Here is a 15,693-nt window from a genome sequence, read left to right as displayed (position 1 = left end):
GGCTCCGCCTCCGCGGGACCACAGAGTTGGGACCGTGCGCGAGGCCCTCGGTCGGACGCTTGGGATTCGGGGATTTCCTCGGCACGCGGGAAGTAGCCTTACAGGCGCGGGAGAAAGCGCAGGTGGTGGCTCGGCAGAAAAAGGCAGGCTGCAGTGCACACTGGGTCAGGCACACGCGAGGGGCAGCCCCCGAGAGGCGTCCCAGAGGCCCCCGCGCCGCCGGGGTCCTAACGGGGTGCACCGTCTTCCGCCGCACGTGGATTCAGCGCGATGCCCAAATCCAAGCGCGACAAGAAAGGTGGGCAAAGGGGGCGTTGGGCCCCTGGGGGGACCTCCGTGGGTTGACTGCCCAGCCTGCGGTGAGAGCTTCGGGGCGGCGGGGGCGCAGAATGGAACGCCAGGACATCCTCGAGGTGTTCCGCTGCCTCGCTGCTAGCTGGAATGGGGGCTTCGAGGCTGTAAAACCACCAGAGGGGGCTGACGCCTGGTCGGGTCCGGGGAGCGGAGACTCTTGCCTAGTTTCAAGTGCTCTTACAAGGCCTACTGGGCCGGGAGGTAGCTCCTGAACACCGCCCCCGGCTGTGCCTGGTGCCATTTCGGCCCATTTTTCCCAACCTCGGCCCTTTCTCATCTTCCTGCGCTCCCGCCACCCTGGCTGCCTTTCCCCGTTCCCTTCTTTCAGCACAGGCTTTTCCCGTGTCTGGCGTTGTGTGTCTGCGGTTGTTTCTGTCTGGCATGCTTACCTCTTCGTATGGCTTGCTCCTTCTTAGTTGTCAGTTAATAGGACTCTTCTGAGTCAGGGTCTCGCTCTGTTGCCCAGGCTGGAGTGCAGTGGCGCCACAGGCCGGGTGCGGTGGCTCACGCCTGTAATCCCAGCACTTTGGGAGGCCAACGTGGGTGGATCATCTGAGGTCGGGAGTTCTAGACCAGCCTGGCCAATATGGTGAAACCCCTTCTCTACTAAAAATACTAAAAATTAGATGGGCGTGGTGGCGGGTGCCTGTAATGCCAGCTACTTGGGAGACTGAGGTGGGAGAATCGCTTGAACCCGGGAAGCAGAGGTTGCAATGAGCCGAGATCGCGCCACTGCACTCCATCCTGGGCGCGACAGAGCGAGACTCCGTCTCAAAAATAAGTTACTGCAGCCTTGACCTCCTTGGCTTAAGCGATCCTCCCACCTCAGCCTCCCGAGTAGCTGAGACTACAGGTGCACGCCACTACACCCAGCTAGGTTTTGTTGTTGTTGTTGTTGTTGTTTTATAGAGACGACTTTCAGTGTGTTGCCAAAGCGGTCTGGAACTACGCCCGACTTGAGCGTAGTGGCTCACTTAAGAGACGATTTTTGACCACCTTTGCTGTGGTGGTATCTCTTTTAACCCGACTCCCTGGCATACTCAAAAATATTCAGGGGTCTGGCACTTTCTAGGCGTTGGAGGATACAGCAGTTACAAAGAAGGCCTGTTTCTTATCGAGCCTAACGTTTCAGGGGAAACACATTCCACAAAATGCTAAAAATCAGATTGAGTAAAAGTAGGGTGAAGAGACGGCAATATTTTGTATAATGTGGTCAGGAAAGGTCTCACTGATGAGGCGACGAACAAAATTAAAGGAAGTGAGCAACCTGTGGAATTGTGCACCTGTGGAATTATCTGGAAGAGTGCTGTTGCAAGTAGAGGGAACGTAAACTGAAAAGGCTCTGAAGTGGGAGCAGGTTTGACATGTTTGGGACAAGAGGCCAGTGGGGCTGGAGCAGAAGGAGCCAAATACAGTTGGGGGAGGGGTTAGGCAGAGAGGGCAGGGCTTCCTCGGCCTTAGTAAGGCATTGGCTTTCCTGCCCAGGTGAAATGGGTAGCAGAGGACTCATGTGATTTACCTTTGCTTATAAAGGGTCACTCTGGTTGCCTTGGTGAGAATAGTTGGGGAAGACAGGGCAGAGGGCAGGGATAGAAGCAGTGAGACCAGCATTAATCCAAGAGAGGGTGATGCTGACTTGAGCCAAAGGTGTAACAGTGGAAATGATGGGAAGTGGCCCGCTATATTTCGTTTGCCCCCCTCTACTCCACTTACCATTGACTGATGTCAGTGTCTTTGTCTGTGTGGTACCTTGTTAAGAGGGGCTGAGTGCCGGGCAGGTTAAAGAAGAGAGGCCCGGGTCCCTTTGTGAAGGCGCCCGGGGCTTTGCAGTTGGAGTTCTGTTAAGTGTTTGTGGAACGATTTGATTCTGTGGAGGGGGCCCAGGTCAGGTCTGGCAAATGCAAACTCTCTGGGTAGAGGGCAAATTGGGCCCCAGCCATTTTTACAGTAGAGGTACATATTCCTCCCCAGAGAGGTGTTGCTGCATCTGTGGGTCCAGATTGCAAAACTGGAATGCAGATACATAACAGGAGATTCAGTCCCCAGTCTCATGGTTGCACAGCATAGGCCAGCTAGAGTGGCCTCTGCATCATGGTCAAGAGCAGCAAGGGGCCGGGTGTGGTGGCTCACACCTATGATTCCAACACTTTCGGAGGCTGAGGTAGGCAGATCTCTTGAGCCCAGGAGTTCAAGACCAACCTGGGCAACATGGCAAAACCCATCTCTGCAAAAATACAAAACTCACCTGGGCATGGTGGTGCATTTCTGTGGTCCCAGCCAAAATTAGCAGGCCATGGTGGGGTGTACCTGTCATCCTCTGGGAGGATTGCCTGAGCCCAGGAGCTCAAGGTTGCAGTGCGCCAAGATCGTGCCACTGCATGCCAGCCTGGGTGACAGAGTGAGATCCCATCTCAAAAAAGAAATAAATAGGGGCCTGCCTCAGCCAGCAGGTGAGGTCTGCCACTGAGAGCACTCCCAGCAGCAGGAACAGTCTCCACCCCCACACCGCAGTCAAGTTTTCTGGGTGAGCCTTAGGGGCTAAGAAAGGCCTAGTTTGTCTAAATAGCAGGAGTTATATCCAGAGATCTTCAGGGCCAGGATGCTAATGAGTAGGCATTCCATGGGCCCTGGAAATGGCTTTGTGTGCCAGAAATGATGGCCACGAAGGCCTTGCTGCCTTTTTTCAGAATGGCTGCATCCAACTGAGCTCTCTGCCAAAGGGGAGAAAAAAAAAGTGTCCAATGCATCTAGATTGGTCCCTCATCATCTCTCTCTTTTTGTTTTTATTAGTCTCCTTAACCAAAACTGCCAAGAAAGGCTTGGAATTGAAACAAAACCTGATAGAAGAGGTAAGAAGTTTTCTTTTTCTAGAGCTTGCAATTGTTTGTTTTATCAAGGTAGGTATAGGACTGTTGGCCAGGGGAGCATACTATTGGAAAAAAAATATCTCCAAGCTGCTAATCCAGCCCTTTTTCCTCCAGCAGCAGCACCAGCAAAAACTTCCATAGTGTTGATTTCCAGCTTTGACTAGCTCATACTCTGTGCCCTGTCCTGCACTAAGTGTTTCTTATGTGTCATTCTGCTCCATCCTCATAACATCGCTGAGATGTGGGTACTAGGTGATGATGTTGCTGTTTTGCATTTGGGGTCACTGAAGCTTATAGAGGTTTGTTAGCCTGCCCAATGACAAAAAACAGGAGGAGGCCAGGAACGGTGGGCCACGTCTGTAATCCCAGCGTGGGATTACAGTAATCTGGGAGCCCAAGTGGTCAGATAGTTTGAGTCTGAGAGTTCAAGAGCAGCCTGGACAACATGACAAAACCTCATCTCTACAAAAAGAAAAGAAAAAAAAAAAAGCTAGCTGGACATGGCAGTATGCAGCCTGGGCAACAGAGTGAGACCCTGTCTTTAAAAAAAAAAAGCTGGAGATTTACCAGGTGTAGGTGACTGCACCAGCCCACTGTCTGTACAGCTTCTGACTTGCCAACCTGGGCTGCAGGCTGGATGAAACAGTCTCCTTCTGCACAATGACTCCACTCCTGGAGGCTGCCTCCTGGTGGCTTTGGCCAGCACCACGTGCAGAGCAGTGCCGATCAGCTGCCTCCCCTTATAACAGTGAGGCTCCATATGCTTCCACGTAGCAGGACCCTTCGTAGTGTGGGTGAATGTTTCTAGGTTAACCGTTGATGGTCAGTTCCACTGTTGGTCATAGATAAGTGAGAAACCTGGAAAAGGCCGTGGGGTATAGATCCATGGCTCAGCCTCCCCTGTAGTTAGGGATCCTAATTTCAGTAATCGAGGTAGGAGACAACCCAATTAGAGGCCTCCAGTTCTTCCAGTTTCCATAGTTGTCAGGGGCCCAGAGCAGATTCATTCTCATCTGAGGCCAGAGTAGTGCCCATTGTATGCTGCTGCTTGAACTCAGAGCCTGGTGAATTGTCCCACAGCTTCGGAAATGTGTGGACACCTACAAGTACCTTTTCATCTTCTCTGTGGCCAACATGAGGAACAGCAAGCTGAAGGACATCCGGAACGCCTGGAAGCACAGCCGGTGAGCGGGCAGGGGGAAGAAGGCCCTTCTGAGTGGGGACCCGGCCAGGCTGCTCTCAGTCAAAGTATAGGAGCAATTTCTGACCCTTTAGGTGCCTGGGTCATGCCACTGACACCTTAATAATGACAAAGTGCTACCTGCCACTGAAGAGCACTTCCTTTTCACTGTTACAGCTGGTCTTGGGCCGGGTGCGGTGGCTCACACCTGTAATCCTAGCACTTCGGGAGGCTGAGGCAGGCAGGTCACCTGAGGTAGGAGTTTGAGACCAGCCTGGCCAACATGGCAAAACCCCTTATCTACTGAAAATACAAAAATTAGCCGGGCATAGTGGCGGGCATCTATAATATAATCCCAGCTACTCGGGAGGATGAGGCAGAAGAATTGCTTGAACTCATGAGGTTCAAGTGAGCTGAGATCGCACATTGCACTCCAGCCTGAGTGACAGAGTGAAACTCCATCTCAAAAAGAAAAAAAGCAGATTTTGCACTGAGCTCCTGGGGGCAGGACTTGGCAATTGAGATGTTTGAGAGGTGGTCCTTTCCAGAGAAGTGGCCCTTTAACCCTGGACTTTGGGCCATTTAGGAGCATCACACCAGTTTTAGAATGTAAGCATGGGCACTGGGACACAGACAGTGACCTGGGAGCAGGATGCAGGAGCCACATGGGCAGTTTCTGTCCTGGAGCAGGTGGCTCTGGTGTTGGTCTCCTGCCGCCCCAGCTCTGGTTCAGGCTGTTAACGTGCCTCCTGCATACATCCAGATGGAGAACCCGTACATGATGCTCGTGATGGGCTGGGAGACAAAGTGTTGCCATGTCAGGGGTCTGTGGGTGGGAACATAATGAAAAGGACCCCGAAGTGGGGACAGTGTGGCCAGGCAGCATGGAGAAGTGAGTGCCACTGGCTCAGCCTGGGCCTGAGCTCACTGGGGACCAGAGCTGCTTTGCATGTTGCTAAGGGGCGGGGAGGGCAGGGCACTTCCTTCACAGAACGCTCTTTCTCTTGCTTGGTAGGATGTTCTTTGGCAAAAACAAGGTAATGATGGTGGCCTTGGGTCGAAGCCCATCTGATGAGTACAAAGACAACCTGCACCAGGTAAATCTCTGGTTTTCACGGGGTGGGGCTGAGGCAGAGCCGCCTTCTCTCCCACTACTCCCACGTGATAGCCTCCCCTAGCCGTCGGCTGGCCCCTGGCTCAGGGAGAGCAGGGCCTGGCTTAAAGCTCCGGGTTCTCCCTTCACCTCCGGACCCAGGGAATAGCACCCTTCCTGCCTCCCACTCCTTCCTGCTGTGACCACCAGAAACATCTTTAAACGTTGCCAAATGTCCCCTGGTGAGCAAAAACGTGCCTAGTAGAGAACCACTGCTCTAATGTGACCAAGCTGGCCTCACTCTTGATTTGTAGGTCAGCAAAAGGTTGAGGGGTGAAGTGGGTCTCCTGTTCACCAACTGCACAAAGGAGGAGGTGAATGAGTAAGTACTGCTGAGGAACGGAGAGAAAGAGGCGGGTGAGGGGGATTTCAGGGAGGGGATGATGCAGGGACTTCATTCCATATGCGGCATCAAGTCGGAACTGCTCCTGGAAGCCTGTCACTGAGCTAGTGACCTGGGACCACAGCCCTCTCTGCCCTCTCCAGCATGGTGTGGTGGGCTGACTGCTGGCCAGCAGCCAAGGTCTGTAAAGGCCCAGGGCCACGGGACACTTGGGGGAGCCTGACTCATGGGCTGGTGGTGTGGCCAGGAGCATCCCCTCCTACCGCTTCTTTTTCCCTTAGGTGGTTCACAAAATACACAGAAATGGACTACGCCCGCGCTGGTAACAAAGCAGCATTCACTGTGAGCCTGGACCCGGGGCCCCTGGAGCAGTTCCCCCACTCCATGGAGCCACAGCTCAGGCAGCTGGGCCTGCCCACCACCCTCAAGAGAGGTATGGGCAGCCCTGGAGCCAAAAGCTCACAGCCTAGAGTCCAAGAGCACAAGCCTGCAAGCTCATCCCTTTCTGGCTGAGCAAGTTATTTCTACAAGCCTCCATTTTCTCATGTGAAAATGGGGCTAAGAGTGCACGCCTCACAGTTGGGGTGAAAGCAGACAGTAACTTATAGTCTTGCAGCTGTTGAGGGACAGGGACATCAGGGGCCTGGTGCCGGTTTAAAAAAAAAAGTCAAAAAATTAGACAGCCATGGTGGTGTGTGCCTGTGGTCCTAGCTACATGGGAGGCTGAGGCAAGAGGATCACTTGAACCCAGGAGGTCAAGGCTGTGGCGAATCAAAGGGACCTTAGGGAGACAGCCACTGCCCAGTGTGTGATGGAGCTGTGGGGAGGGCAGGTGGCTGACTGGATTCCTCCTAACGTGGCAGGGACAGAGAGGGCTCTGCAGGCCTCTGGGCCAGAGGTAACTGAGAGCCACCCTCTTCTGCAGGTGTAGTGACTCTGCTATCCGACTTTGAGGTGTGCAAGGAGGGCGATGTGCTGACCCCAGAGCAGGCTCGCGTCCTGGTGAGTCTGGCGCCTTGAGGGCTATTGCAGGAGGGGCCGCTGGCTGGCTTCTGCCTGCTGAAAACGACCCCCTGCACTTTGAATACCTCCATTCCTCCTGATTCTTTGTTCCCTTTGTCTCTTGCAGAAGCTTTTTGGGTATGAGATGGCTGAATTCAAGGTGACCATCAAATACATGTGGGATTCACAGTCGGGAAGGTTCCAGCAGATGGGAGACGACTTGCCAGAGAGCGCATCCGAGTCCGCAGAAGAGACAGACTCAGAAGACGATGACTGAAAGGGACTCAAAATTAAAGGCCTCCTGGAACCTTCTGGGTCTCACTGGACCATGCAGGACTGCTGCCGCCCCTCTGAAGAGAGCAGCTGTTTATTTGTCTGTAGACAGGGAATGTGATGGGCACTGACCTCCTATAAAGAATAAAACTCTGGGCCGGGCGCAGTGGCTCAAGCCTGTAATCCCAGCACTTTCAGAGGCCGAGACCATCCTGGCTAACACGGTGAAACCCCATCTCTACTAAAAAATACGAAAAACTAGCCAGGCGAGGTGGCGGGCACCTGTAGTCCCAGCTACTCTGGAGGCTGAGGCAGGAGAATGGCCTAAACCCGGGAGGCGGAGCTTGCAGTGAGCTGAGATCCGGCCACTGCACTCCAGCCACTGCACTCCAGCCTGGGCTACAGAGCGAGATTCCGTCTCAAAAAAAAAAAAAAGCTCTGGGCCAGGTGCAGTGGCTCACGCCAGTAATCCCAGCACTTTGGGAGGCCGAGGCGGGCAGACCATAAGGTCAGGAGATTAAGACCATCCTGACACAGTGAAACACAGTGAAACCCTGTCTCTACTACTGTTGCCCAGACTGGTCTGGAACTCCTGTCTTCAATCAGTCCTCCTGCCTTGGCCTCTCAAAGTGCTGAGATTAAAGGTGTGAGCCACTCTTTTTTTTTTTAATGGCCGAATAATAGTCTGTTGTATGAATATGCCACATTTTCTTTATGCATTCATTCATTGATGGACATTTGGGTTGTTTTTAATTATCAGCTATTATGAGTAATGACACTGTGAAAACTCATTCCCAAGTTTTTTGTGGGGAGATACGTTTTCACTTCTCTTGGCTATATACCCACAAGTGGAACTGCTGAATCCTATGGTAATTTTATGTTTAATCCTTTGAGAAGTTGCCAAACTATTTTCCAAAGTGGTTGTACCATTTCACATTCCCCCCATCAGTGTGTGAATTTTCTCCCGTCTGTCTCTTTCTCACTCTCTTGCCATGTGACATGCTGGCTACGCTTCCCCTCTGCCATGACTGTAAGCTTCCTGAGGCCCTCCCCAAGAGCAGATGCTGGCACCACACCTTCTTGTACAGACTGCAGAACCGTGAGCCAAAGAAACCTCTTTTCTTTGTAAATGACCCAGTCTCAGGTATTCTTTTATAGCAACGGAAACAGACTAACACACAGCATCCTGGGAGGCTTTATTCTTCGTTTGGTGGTGACTCTACTGTTAAGTTTTTGTCCAAATACTTCCGTCCCTAAGAATTTACTGAGGCAGTTCTAAATTACAAAAAGCATGAGAGAGCAAAAGAGGTGACAGAAGAGCCTTGGGCAGCCTGAGCCACGATGGGCCTAGATGAAGTAGTTGGGACATTCGTGGGCAAACAAATGCCAGGCTTGATTAAAGGCATCCACGACAGCTGGCTCCAGGGGCCCTTCCTCTGCCGCTGCCAAGTTCTGCTCCAGCTGCTCCAGGCTGGACATGCCCAGGATGACCGCGTCCCCGTGGGCACCCTGAAAGGGAGACAGCCAGACTTCAACCTTCTTCTGCTACACAGCGACTTCACTCACAACCCTCCCAGTCACGACCCTACCGAGATTTGGGCTCTCTTATATCCCATATGTCCAGAAAGAACTTAAGGTGCCTTGGATAGCTGTACCCATGTCACTCAAAACCTGTATTATTTCCCCTACTACCACATGACGCTTCCAGACAGACCTACATTCACAGCCCAGTTCTGCCCCCCCAGCAGCCGTGTAAAGGTGACTAAGTTATTAAAACCTCTCTGACAATCCTCTATTTTCAACATAATTATGTGTATGAAAAAGTAATGTAGAGCACTTAGCTCCTATTTATTGAGCACCTACTATATATGTGCCAGACACTATTGCAACATCTAAGGCTGGAGTTGGAGAAAAATTTGAAAGAGGAAGACATGAGGCACTGAGAGAGGGAAATTCCAGCTCCCACCAAAAGGATGAGATTAGTGGGCTTTACAGTTAAACCTGTGTTAAAATGTATTCCCCTTTCATAGCTGGGTGAAACTCAGTTTCCTCATCAGTAACACTGGGACAGTCATTTCATAAAGCCAAAGGAATAATGAAATCCCTGCAGTAAAGCCCTCATTACAAAGCCTGGTACTCAGATACCATCAGAGACCAATGGGAAGGCGGAGCACAGTGGCTCACGCCTGTCATCCCAGCACTTTCAGAGGCTGAGGAGGGTGAATTGTCTGAGCTCAGGAGTTCGAGACCAGACTAGGCAGCTTGACGAAACTCAGTCTCTACTATAAATACAAACAATTAGCTGGGCACGGTGGTGCACGCCTGTAATCCCAGCTACTCAGGAGGCTGGGGGAGGAGAATTGCTTGAGTCTGGGAGGCAGAAGTTGCAGTGACCCGAGATCATGCCACTGCACTCCAGCTAGGGTAACAGAGCGAGACTCTGTATCAAAAAAAAAAAAAAAAAACCGTGGGAAGAGTTTTATGAGACTTAGAAGAATGAAATTTCAGAGGAATCGAGAAAACAAATGCTTTGGGCTTCACCTAAATGCTGGTCCCCCTGGAAGGGAAGGAGCTGAGGGCCCAGGGTCGCTGGTTACCTGCAGCTGTGAGTGGTGGTACATCCACCGGAGGGCGGCTGAGGTCGTGCTGGGGGTGCCGGCGCCATATGCAGCCTGCAAGGCCTTCTCTACCAGGGCAATCCCCTCGAAGTGGTTCTCCTTCCAGAAGCTGGAAAGGGGGGATGGTGGCACAGGGGTCAGTACCATGGGGATCATACTGGGAGCCACAACCAAAAAGGGTCATCCAGGGCCACTGCCCCACCCCACACCCTGCAGCCCTGAGGGGAGGGTGTCCTTTCTGGTCATAGGTCTCCCACTTTGCTGGGCATCAGAACCACCCAAGATGCCGGCCCTCTCAACAGAGACCAACCAATCTTTATTCCTGAGAACTCATCACCCTGCTCTTATTTTCCCCTAGGGACACAAAGGCCGCTGAGACGGGGCAGGACTCAGCCTGAGGCCTCCTGGACCTCCCTCCAGGGCGCCTTCTTTCCTTCCTAGCAGGTGAGTGCTCAGGAAAGAGCTACGACTTCAAGACCCTGAGGTCCAGGGAGCCTCATTTTCTACTGGAGGTCCCCAGACAACAAGAAAACCCACAGAGGGTTTGGAAATTCCTGAAGGGATGCAGGGGAGTAGGTGCAGCAGCGAGGAAAGGCCTTACCCCAGGAGCAGCCAGGACTTCATTCCACATAAAGCCGACCCCATCCCAGCCATCCACACCAAGCACCCCCAGCTCACCGATTCCTGTAGATCTCTGCCCACTGATGCCCAAAGAAGCGGCCCACGGGCTGTTTCCCGTCCTTGTCTTCATACTTGTACTTGCCAGTCAGCAGGCCCCCTGCAGGAAGGCAGCGATCAGCTCAAGGACCTAGAGTGCCCCAGAAGCTGCCACATCCCTCAGGGCTCTGGTCTAGGGGAGGGGCGGGGACCCAGGAGGGCTGAAGGACGCAGCCCAGCCCCTTGTCAAACCCTCCCTCCTTCCCAGGTCCTGGGCTGGGCATCTGTGGGTTGGGAATAGGCTGAGTCAGGGTCAGGAATGCTCCACGTACCAGCCAGAGGGTTGTAGGCATAGAACCTCAGTCCAAAGTGCCTGAGGCAGGGGAAGAGCTCCGTTTCCACTTGCCGGGTGGTGGCGCTGTACATGCCCTGCAGGGAGAGGGACCCCGGAGAGAGAGTGGATGTGTCAAAAGAAGGGACCTCAAATTTACCCTTATAGAGCCCTTATTTCAGACCTTATCAATTCTAGGACTTTAACCATCTGGGCATTTACTTACTCTTATGGTGCTGGTGAAAGGGGCTTATGCCCGAGGAAAATTCATTCATTGAGCCAACTTTCATGAGCACCAACTACAGGCTGGTTGTCAGATTTAGATTCTTAAGCCAAAAGGACAGGGTCCCTTCCCTCAAGGTTTTATAATAAGGTCAAGTATAAATAGTTACAATCGAGTAATGAGGTAATCTTAATAGACGAGAAAGTTCCGTGACCAGTGCCTGGCACCAAGCAGGTGTACAAATATTTGTGCAATGAATCATGAGGAGGTAAACAACGACCTGAGGTCTCAGGGTCTTCTGGGCCCATCTAGAAAGGCTTCCAGAGTATGAGACGTATATGAGATCTGAACCGTTCTCCTAGGGAAGGGGCAGTGGCAGGGAAGGGACAGTGGCGGGGAAGGGCATGTTCCAGGCTGAATGCAGTGCCAGGTGGGGAAGGAAGGGTCCAAGGTGCACAGGCTGGCAGGAAGGAAACAGATGCCCAGTGGCCAGCCTGAGGAGCTTGAATGGCATCCTGAGGGTACCTGGGAGCCATCTGCAGGGTTTGAACAGGGGGTGGCGGCTATGTAGAGGGTACCGGGGGAGTCAGAGGGGAATAGTGAGCCCAGGATGAGTAGGAGTTCTGGAGACCTTGGCCTCTGCAGCCCCGGCCCTCACCTGGTACACAGTGGGCACGATCCAGCCATTGCTCTTGCAGAGGGTACAGATCTCGGCCACTTCCCAGGCGGCATAGTTGGAGAGGCCAAGCTCCACGAACTTGCCCTGCAGGGGTGAGGCTCCAGTCAGAATGCAGTGCAGCCCAGACCAGGAAGGGGAGGCCAGGGTGGGGCCCTTGGTAGTGGGGCTGTTCCCTGCTCCACCCTGGGACTGCCCTGGTACCTCTGCTGTCATGAGTAGGAACGGGATAAGGAGAGCAGCAGCACACCACCTCCCAGAGCTCAGGGGTCCCCTCACCTCCTGGTGCAGCTGGTGGCAGGCGCGCAGCGTCTCTTCCACCGGCGTGCTGTGGTCAGGTCCATGTAGGTAGAAGAGGTCCACTCGGGGACACTGCAGCCGCTTCAGTGACGTCTCCAGCTGGAACCGGAGACTGTCAGGCTTCAGGGAGTTCCCCATCCATGGATTGGCCTTGGTAGCAATTTTCACTGAGAGGAGAGAGAAATGAAAATTTAGGGCTGGACGTGGTGGCTCACGCCTATAATCCCAGCACACTGGGAGACGGAGGCGGGTAAATCACCTGAGGTCGGGAATTTGAGACCATACTGGCCAACACGGTGAAACCCCATCACTACTAAAAATACAGAAATTAGCTGGGGGTGGTTGTGCACGCCTGTAATCCCTGCTAGGGAGGCTAGGCACAAGAATTTCATGAGCCGGCTGGGTGTGGTGGCTAACGCCTGTAATTCCAGCACTTTGGGAGGCTGAAGCAGGCGGATCACAAAGTCAGGAGTTGAAGACCATCCTAGCTAACACGGTGAAACCCTGTCTCTACTAAAAATACAAAAAATTAGCTGGACATGGTGGTGGGCACCTGTAGTCCCAGTTACTCGAGAGGCTGAGGCAGGAGAATGGCATGAACCTGGGAGGCGGAGCTTGCAGTGAGCTGAGATTGTACCACTGCACTCCAGCTTGGGCAACAAAGTGAGTGTCTCAAAAAAATAAAAAAAGAAAAAGAAAGAAAGAATTGCATGAATCTGGGAGGTAGAGGTTGCAGTGAGCCTAGATCACGCCATTGCAGTAAAGCCTGGGCAACAGAGCAAGACTGTCAAAAAAAAAAAAAAAAGTAAGCTTAACACTCTTCTCCCTGCCCCCTATTAAGAATCCTAGTTGGAGGCCGGGTTCAGTGGCTCAAACTTGTCATCCCAGCTATTCGGGAGATTGAGGCACAAGAATCGAGTGAACCCAGGAGGCAGAGGTTGCAGTGAGCCGAGATCTTGCCACTACACTCCAGCCTGTGTGCCAGAACCAGACTCTGTGTAAAAAAAAAATTAAAAAAAATTCTAGTTGGAGATTAGGCACAGTGGCTCACCCACATAAGGCCAACACTTAGGCCCAGGAGGGTGGATCTCTTGAGCCCAGGAGTTTGAGACCAGCCTGGGCAAAATGGTGAAACCCCGTCCCTACAAAAAATACAAAATTTGGCCAGGCATGGGGGCACATGCCTGTAATCTCAGCTACTTGGGAGGCTGAGTTAGAGGATCACATGAGCCTAGGAGGTCAAGGCTGTAGTGAGCAAATATTGTGCCACTGCGCTCCAGCCTGGACAACAGAATGAGACCCTGTTTCAAAAGAAAAATTAAAAAAAAGAATCCTAGATCCTAGTGGGCTGGACTAACAGGGGAGTGGAGAGTCCTCTTCCCACTTTTCACACTTAGAAAGTCACTTAGGCTGGCAGGAGGACAGTCACTGGAGCCATTGAGACCTGGGAGGGAGCAGGTTTGAGGAACTACTCATTTGGAATTTTTCCATGCCACCTCCACCCCTCTCCTTCTCACTGAACTTCACTTCAGATCTGAGATTTTCACCAGCCAACCTTAGACTCAAAGACAGAAGACAAAGAAGGATTAACAAAGAAAAAAAAGTCAGAAATAAGGCCCAGGCAGAGGCTGCAGATCTGTGTTGGCTCACACCTGTAATCTCAGCACTTTGGGAAGCCGGGGCAGGAGGATTACTCGAGCCCAGGAGTTGGAGACCAGCCTCGGCAACAAAGTGAGACTCTGGTTTCGATGAATAATACAAAAAATTAGCCAGGTGTGGTGGCACAGGTCTGTGTTAGTCCCAGCTACTCAGGAGGCGGAGGTAGGAGGATGGCTTCAGCCCTGAGAGGTCAAAGCTGCAATGAGCCATGATCGCACTATTGCACTCCAGCCTGGGTAAAAGAGCAAGGCCCTGTATCAAAACAACAACAACAACAAAAAAAAAAAAAAAAACAGAAATAAGATCAGAGCTCTCACCAAGTGGCAGGTGATCTAGAAAGAGCGTGGCACTGAGATGCGGGCACAGGCTTCTTTTGTTTGGGATGTACCATTTGGTGAATCAGAGGAGAAATGGACAAGACTCCACTCAGACACTCAGAGTGGAAGGAGGAAATAGTGCTAATATTAAGAACAAAGAAACAGCTAACATTTCCCAGCCCTCACTATGTCTGCAGGCATCAGCCTAAGCACCGCACATGGCATCAGACTGAGGGTGGCTCCTCCTGCCCCTTCACACACATCCTCCTCTCGGGCTACACCTGCCTCCTCCCCAACCACAGCGTTGCCAAATCACATTTGCCTTTCCACACCCATGCCCACTGCCCTGACGCCCTTGCCCCTCTTACTCCTCGTGGCAAACTCCTATCCGTTCTTTCTTCACGGGGTCCCTCCCAAAAAGGGCTCACTCGGCTCCCCAGCCATCTCTAGAATTCGAACTTCCTGGAGTGGGTTAGTGTCCATTTCTCTCCAATAGCCTCAGACAGAGCCTCCCACAGAGAGGGCAGTGAGACCCTGTACCACACCCAATTCCCCATCGCGCTAAGGGAGCTGCCAAGGTTCCCGGGCGTTGCCACCCTGGTGAGGTACCATTGTGAGTACCACAAGGTACTCAGAGCAAAGTCCAGGTCCCTGAGCAGGCTGGCGTGAGCGTAGGAGCAAGCAGATAGTGTGCTGGGTCTAAACTCTGATTTCAGACCGTGCCAGGGAGTGCCAGGCGATAAGCACAGAATTTCTGCAGATCAGGCCCCTCAAGGGCACCTGCAGGGCACAGGTGGGGACAGCAGTTGCACAATGCCAGATTCCAGTGTTTTTCGTGCTCCAGAGAGGGGCTAGCCAAGTCATTGCAGGCAAGACCAAGTCATCCAGGCGTCAGTGAGGGTGGTGGCTACCTCCCGGAAGAGAAGACGAGAGAAAAGGAGTCCAGACAAAGTACTGTCCAGTTGTCCAGAGCTAGATGTTCCTGAGGAGCCTGGGGTTCCCAAGGCTGAGAGGTGGACGGGGGTTGGGGGGTGGGGAACAAAGCCGTGGGTGCTGCCTGGGGCCAGGGAGAGCTGGGCGGTGCACGGCTGTGGACAGGCTCAGCTCTGCACAGTGTAGAAGGAGAATCAGGGGCCACTGTTACCTCCGCAGTCGCTGTTCCCCAGCCCGAGCCCCAGGCCGCCCAGGATGGTCTCGGACTGGCCGTCGGTGTACAGGAAGGCCGTGTCTATCTCGGTGTGGCCTCGCTCTAGGAAGGCGCGCGTGACTGCGGCGCTGGTGGGCGCGTCCATGCGGCGCCCCATCTCCATGGCGCCCAGCACCGTGGCGGGCCGGGCCCGCGATAGCTGCCGGGACATGACCGCGGCAACGGGATACTGCGACAGCCCGGGCGCAGCGCGCAGCGGTCGGACCAGCCCCGGAGCTGGCGGCCGCGTGGCTTTAGGGACTGGCTCGGGCCCCCCCCACCGCGGGGTGGGGTTGAGGGCGCGGCGGAAGGTGCCCAACACCGCCCACAGGCTGGACTCCGCGCTTGACCACGAGGACCGTCTGCTCTTGCACCAAGCAAGAGGCGAAATGGCTGTGGCTTCCTACCGGTGACTCACGTCTTGGCCATTTTAACACTCCTCAACGTCCCCAAGAGTGAGGGGTTCCAAGGGTGGCGACGATCCCCAAGGGCGGGGACTCCTCCCTGCCCCGTCGCCCCCAACCCTGGGCCTCGCCCGCCCGGGAGCTGTCCCA

At 53.4% G+C, this 15,693-nt stretch overlaps 2 protein-coding genes across 3 annotated transcripts; one reads left to right on the top strand and one right to left on the bottom strand.

Annotated features, from left to right (window-relative positions):
• The first annotated feature begins 105 nt into the window (after positions 1–105).
• LOC105483119 (MRT4 homolog, ribosome maturation factor) lies at positions 106–7,334 on the top strand. 2 transcript variants are annotated; one of them, XM_011743784.2, is made up of 8 exons: positions 106–298; positions 3,145–3,203; positions 4,302–4,405; positions 5,417–5,498; positions 5,809–5,876; positions 6,179–6,330; positions 6,823–6,899; positions 7,027–7,334. In XM_011743784.2, the coding sequence occupies exons 1-8, from the start codon at positions 271–273 to the stop codon at positions 7,174–7,176; spliced, it is 720 nt and encodes a 239-aa protein (XP_011742086.2). In that variant the 5' UTR covers positions 106–270; the 3' UTR covers positions 7,177–7,334. The 2 variants fall into 2 exon arrangements, with proteins under 2 accessions (XP_011742086.2, XP_011742087.2); XM_011743785.3 differs by lacking the exon at positions 106–298 and adding an exon at positions 385–2,515.
• Positions 7,335–8,351: 1,017 nt separating this feature from the next.
• LOC105483114 (aflatoxin B1 aldehyde reductase member 4) lies at positions 8,352–15,373 on the bottom strand. The gene is made up of 7 exons (XM_011743777.3): positions 15,098–15,373; positions 11,957–12,144; positions 11,660–11,764; positions 10,780–10,876; positions 10,469–10,568; positions 9,770–9,899; positions 8,352–8,681 (listed from the first exon to the last, which is right to left on the bottom strand). The coding sequence occupies exons 1-7, from the start codon at positions 15,309–15,311 to the stop codon at positions 8,520–8,522; spliced, it is 996 nt and encodes a 331-aa protein (XP_011742079.2). The 5' UTR covers positions 15,312–15,373; the 3' UTR covers positions 8,352–8,519.
• Between the last annotated feature and the right edge of the window lie 320 nt (positions 15,374–15,693).

The sequence above is a fragment of the Macaca nemestrina genome, chromosome 1 (assembly GCF_043159975.1).
Source record: "Macaca nemestrina isolate mMacNem1 chromosome 1, mMacNem.hap1, whole genome shotgun sequence".
Lineage (NCBI taxonomy): Eukaryota > Metazoa > Chordata > Mammalia > Primates > Cercopithecidae > Macaca > Macaca nemestrina.
Note: the sequence above shows the minus strand (reverse complement) of the source record. Positions and strands in the feature narration are given on the sequence as shown.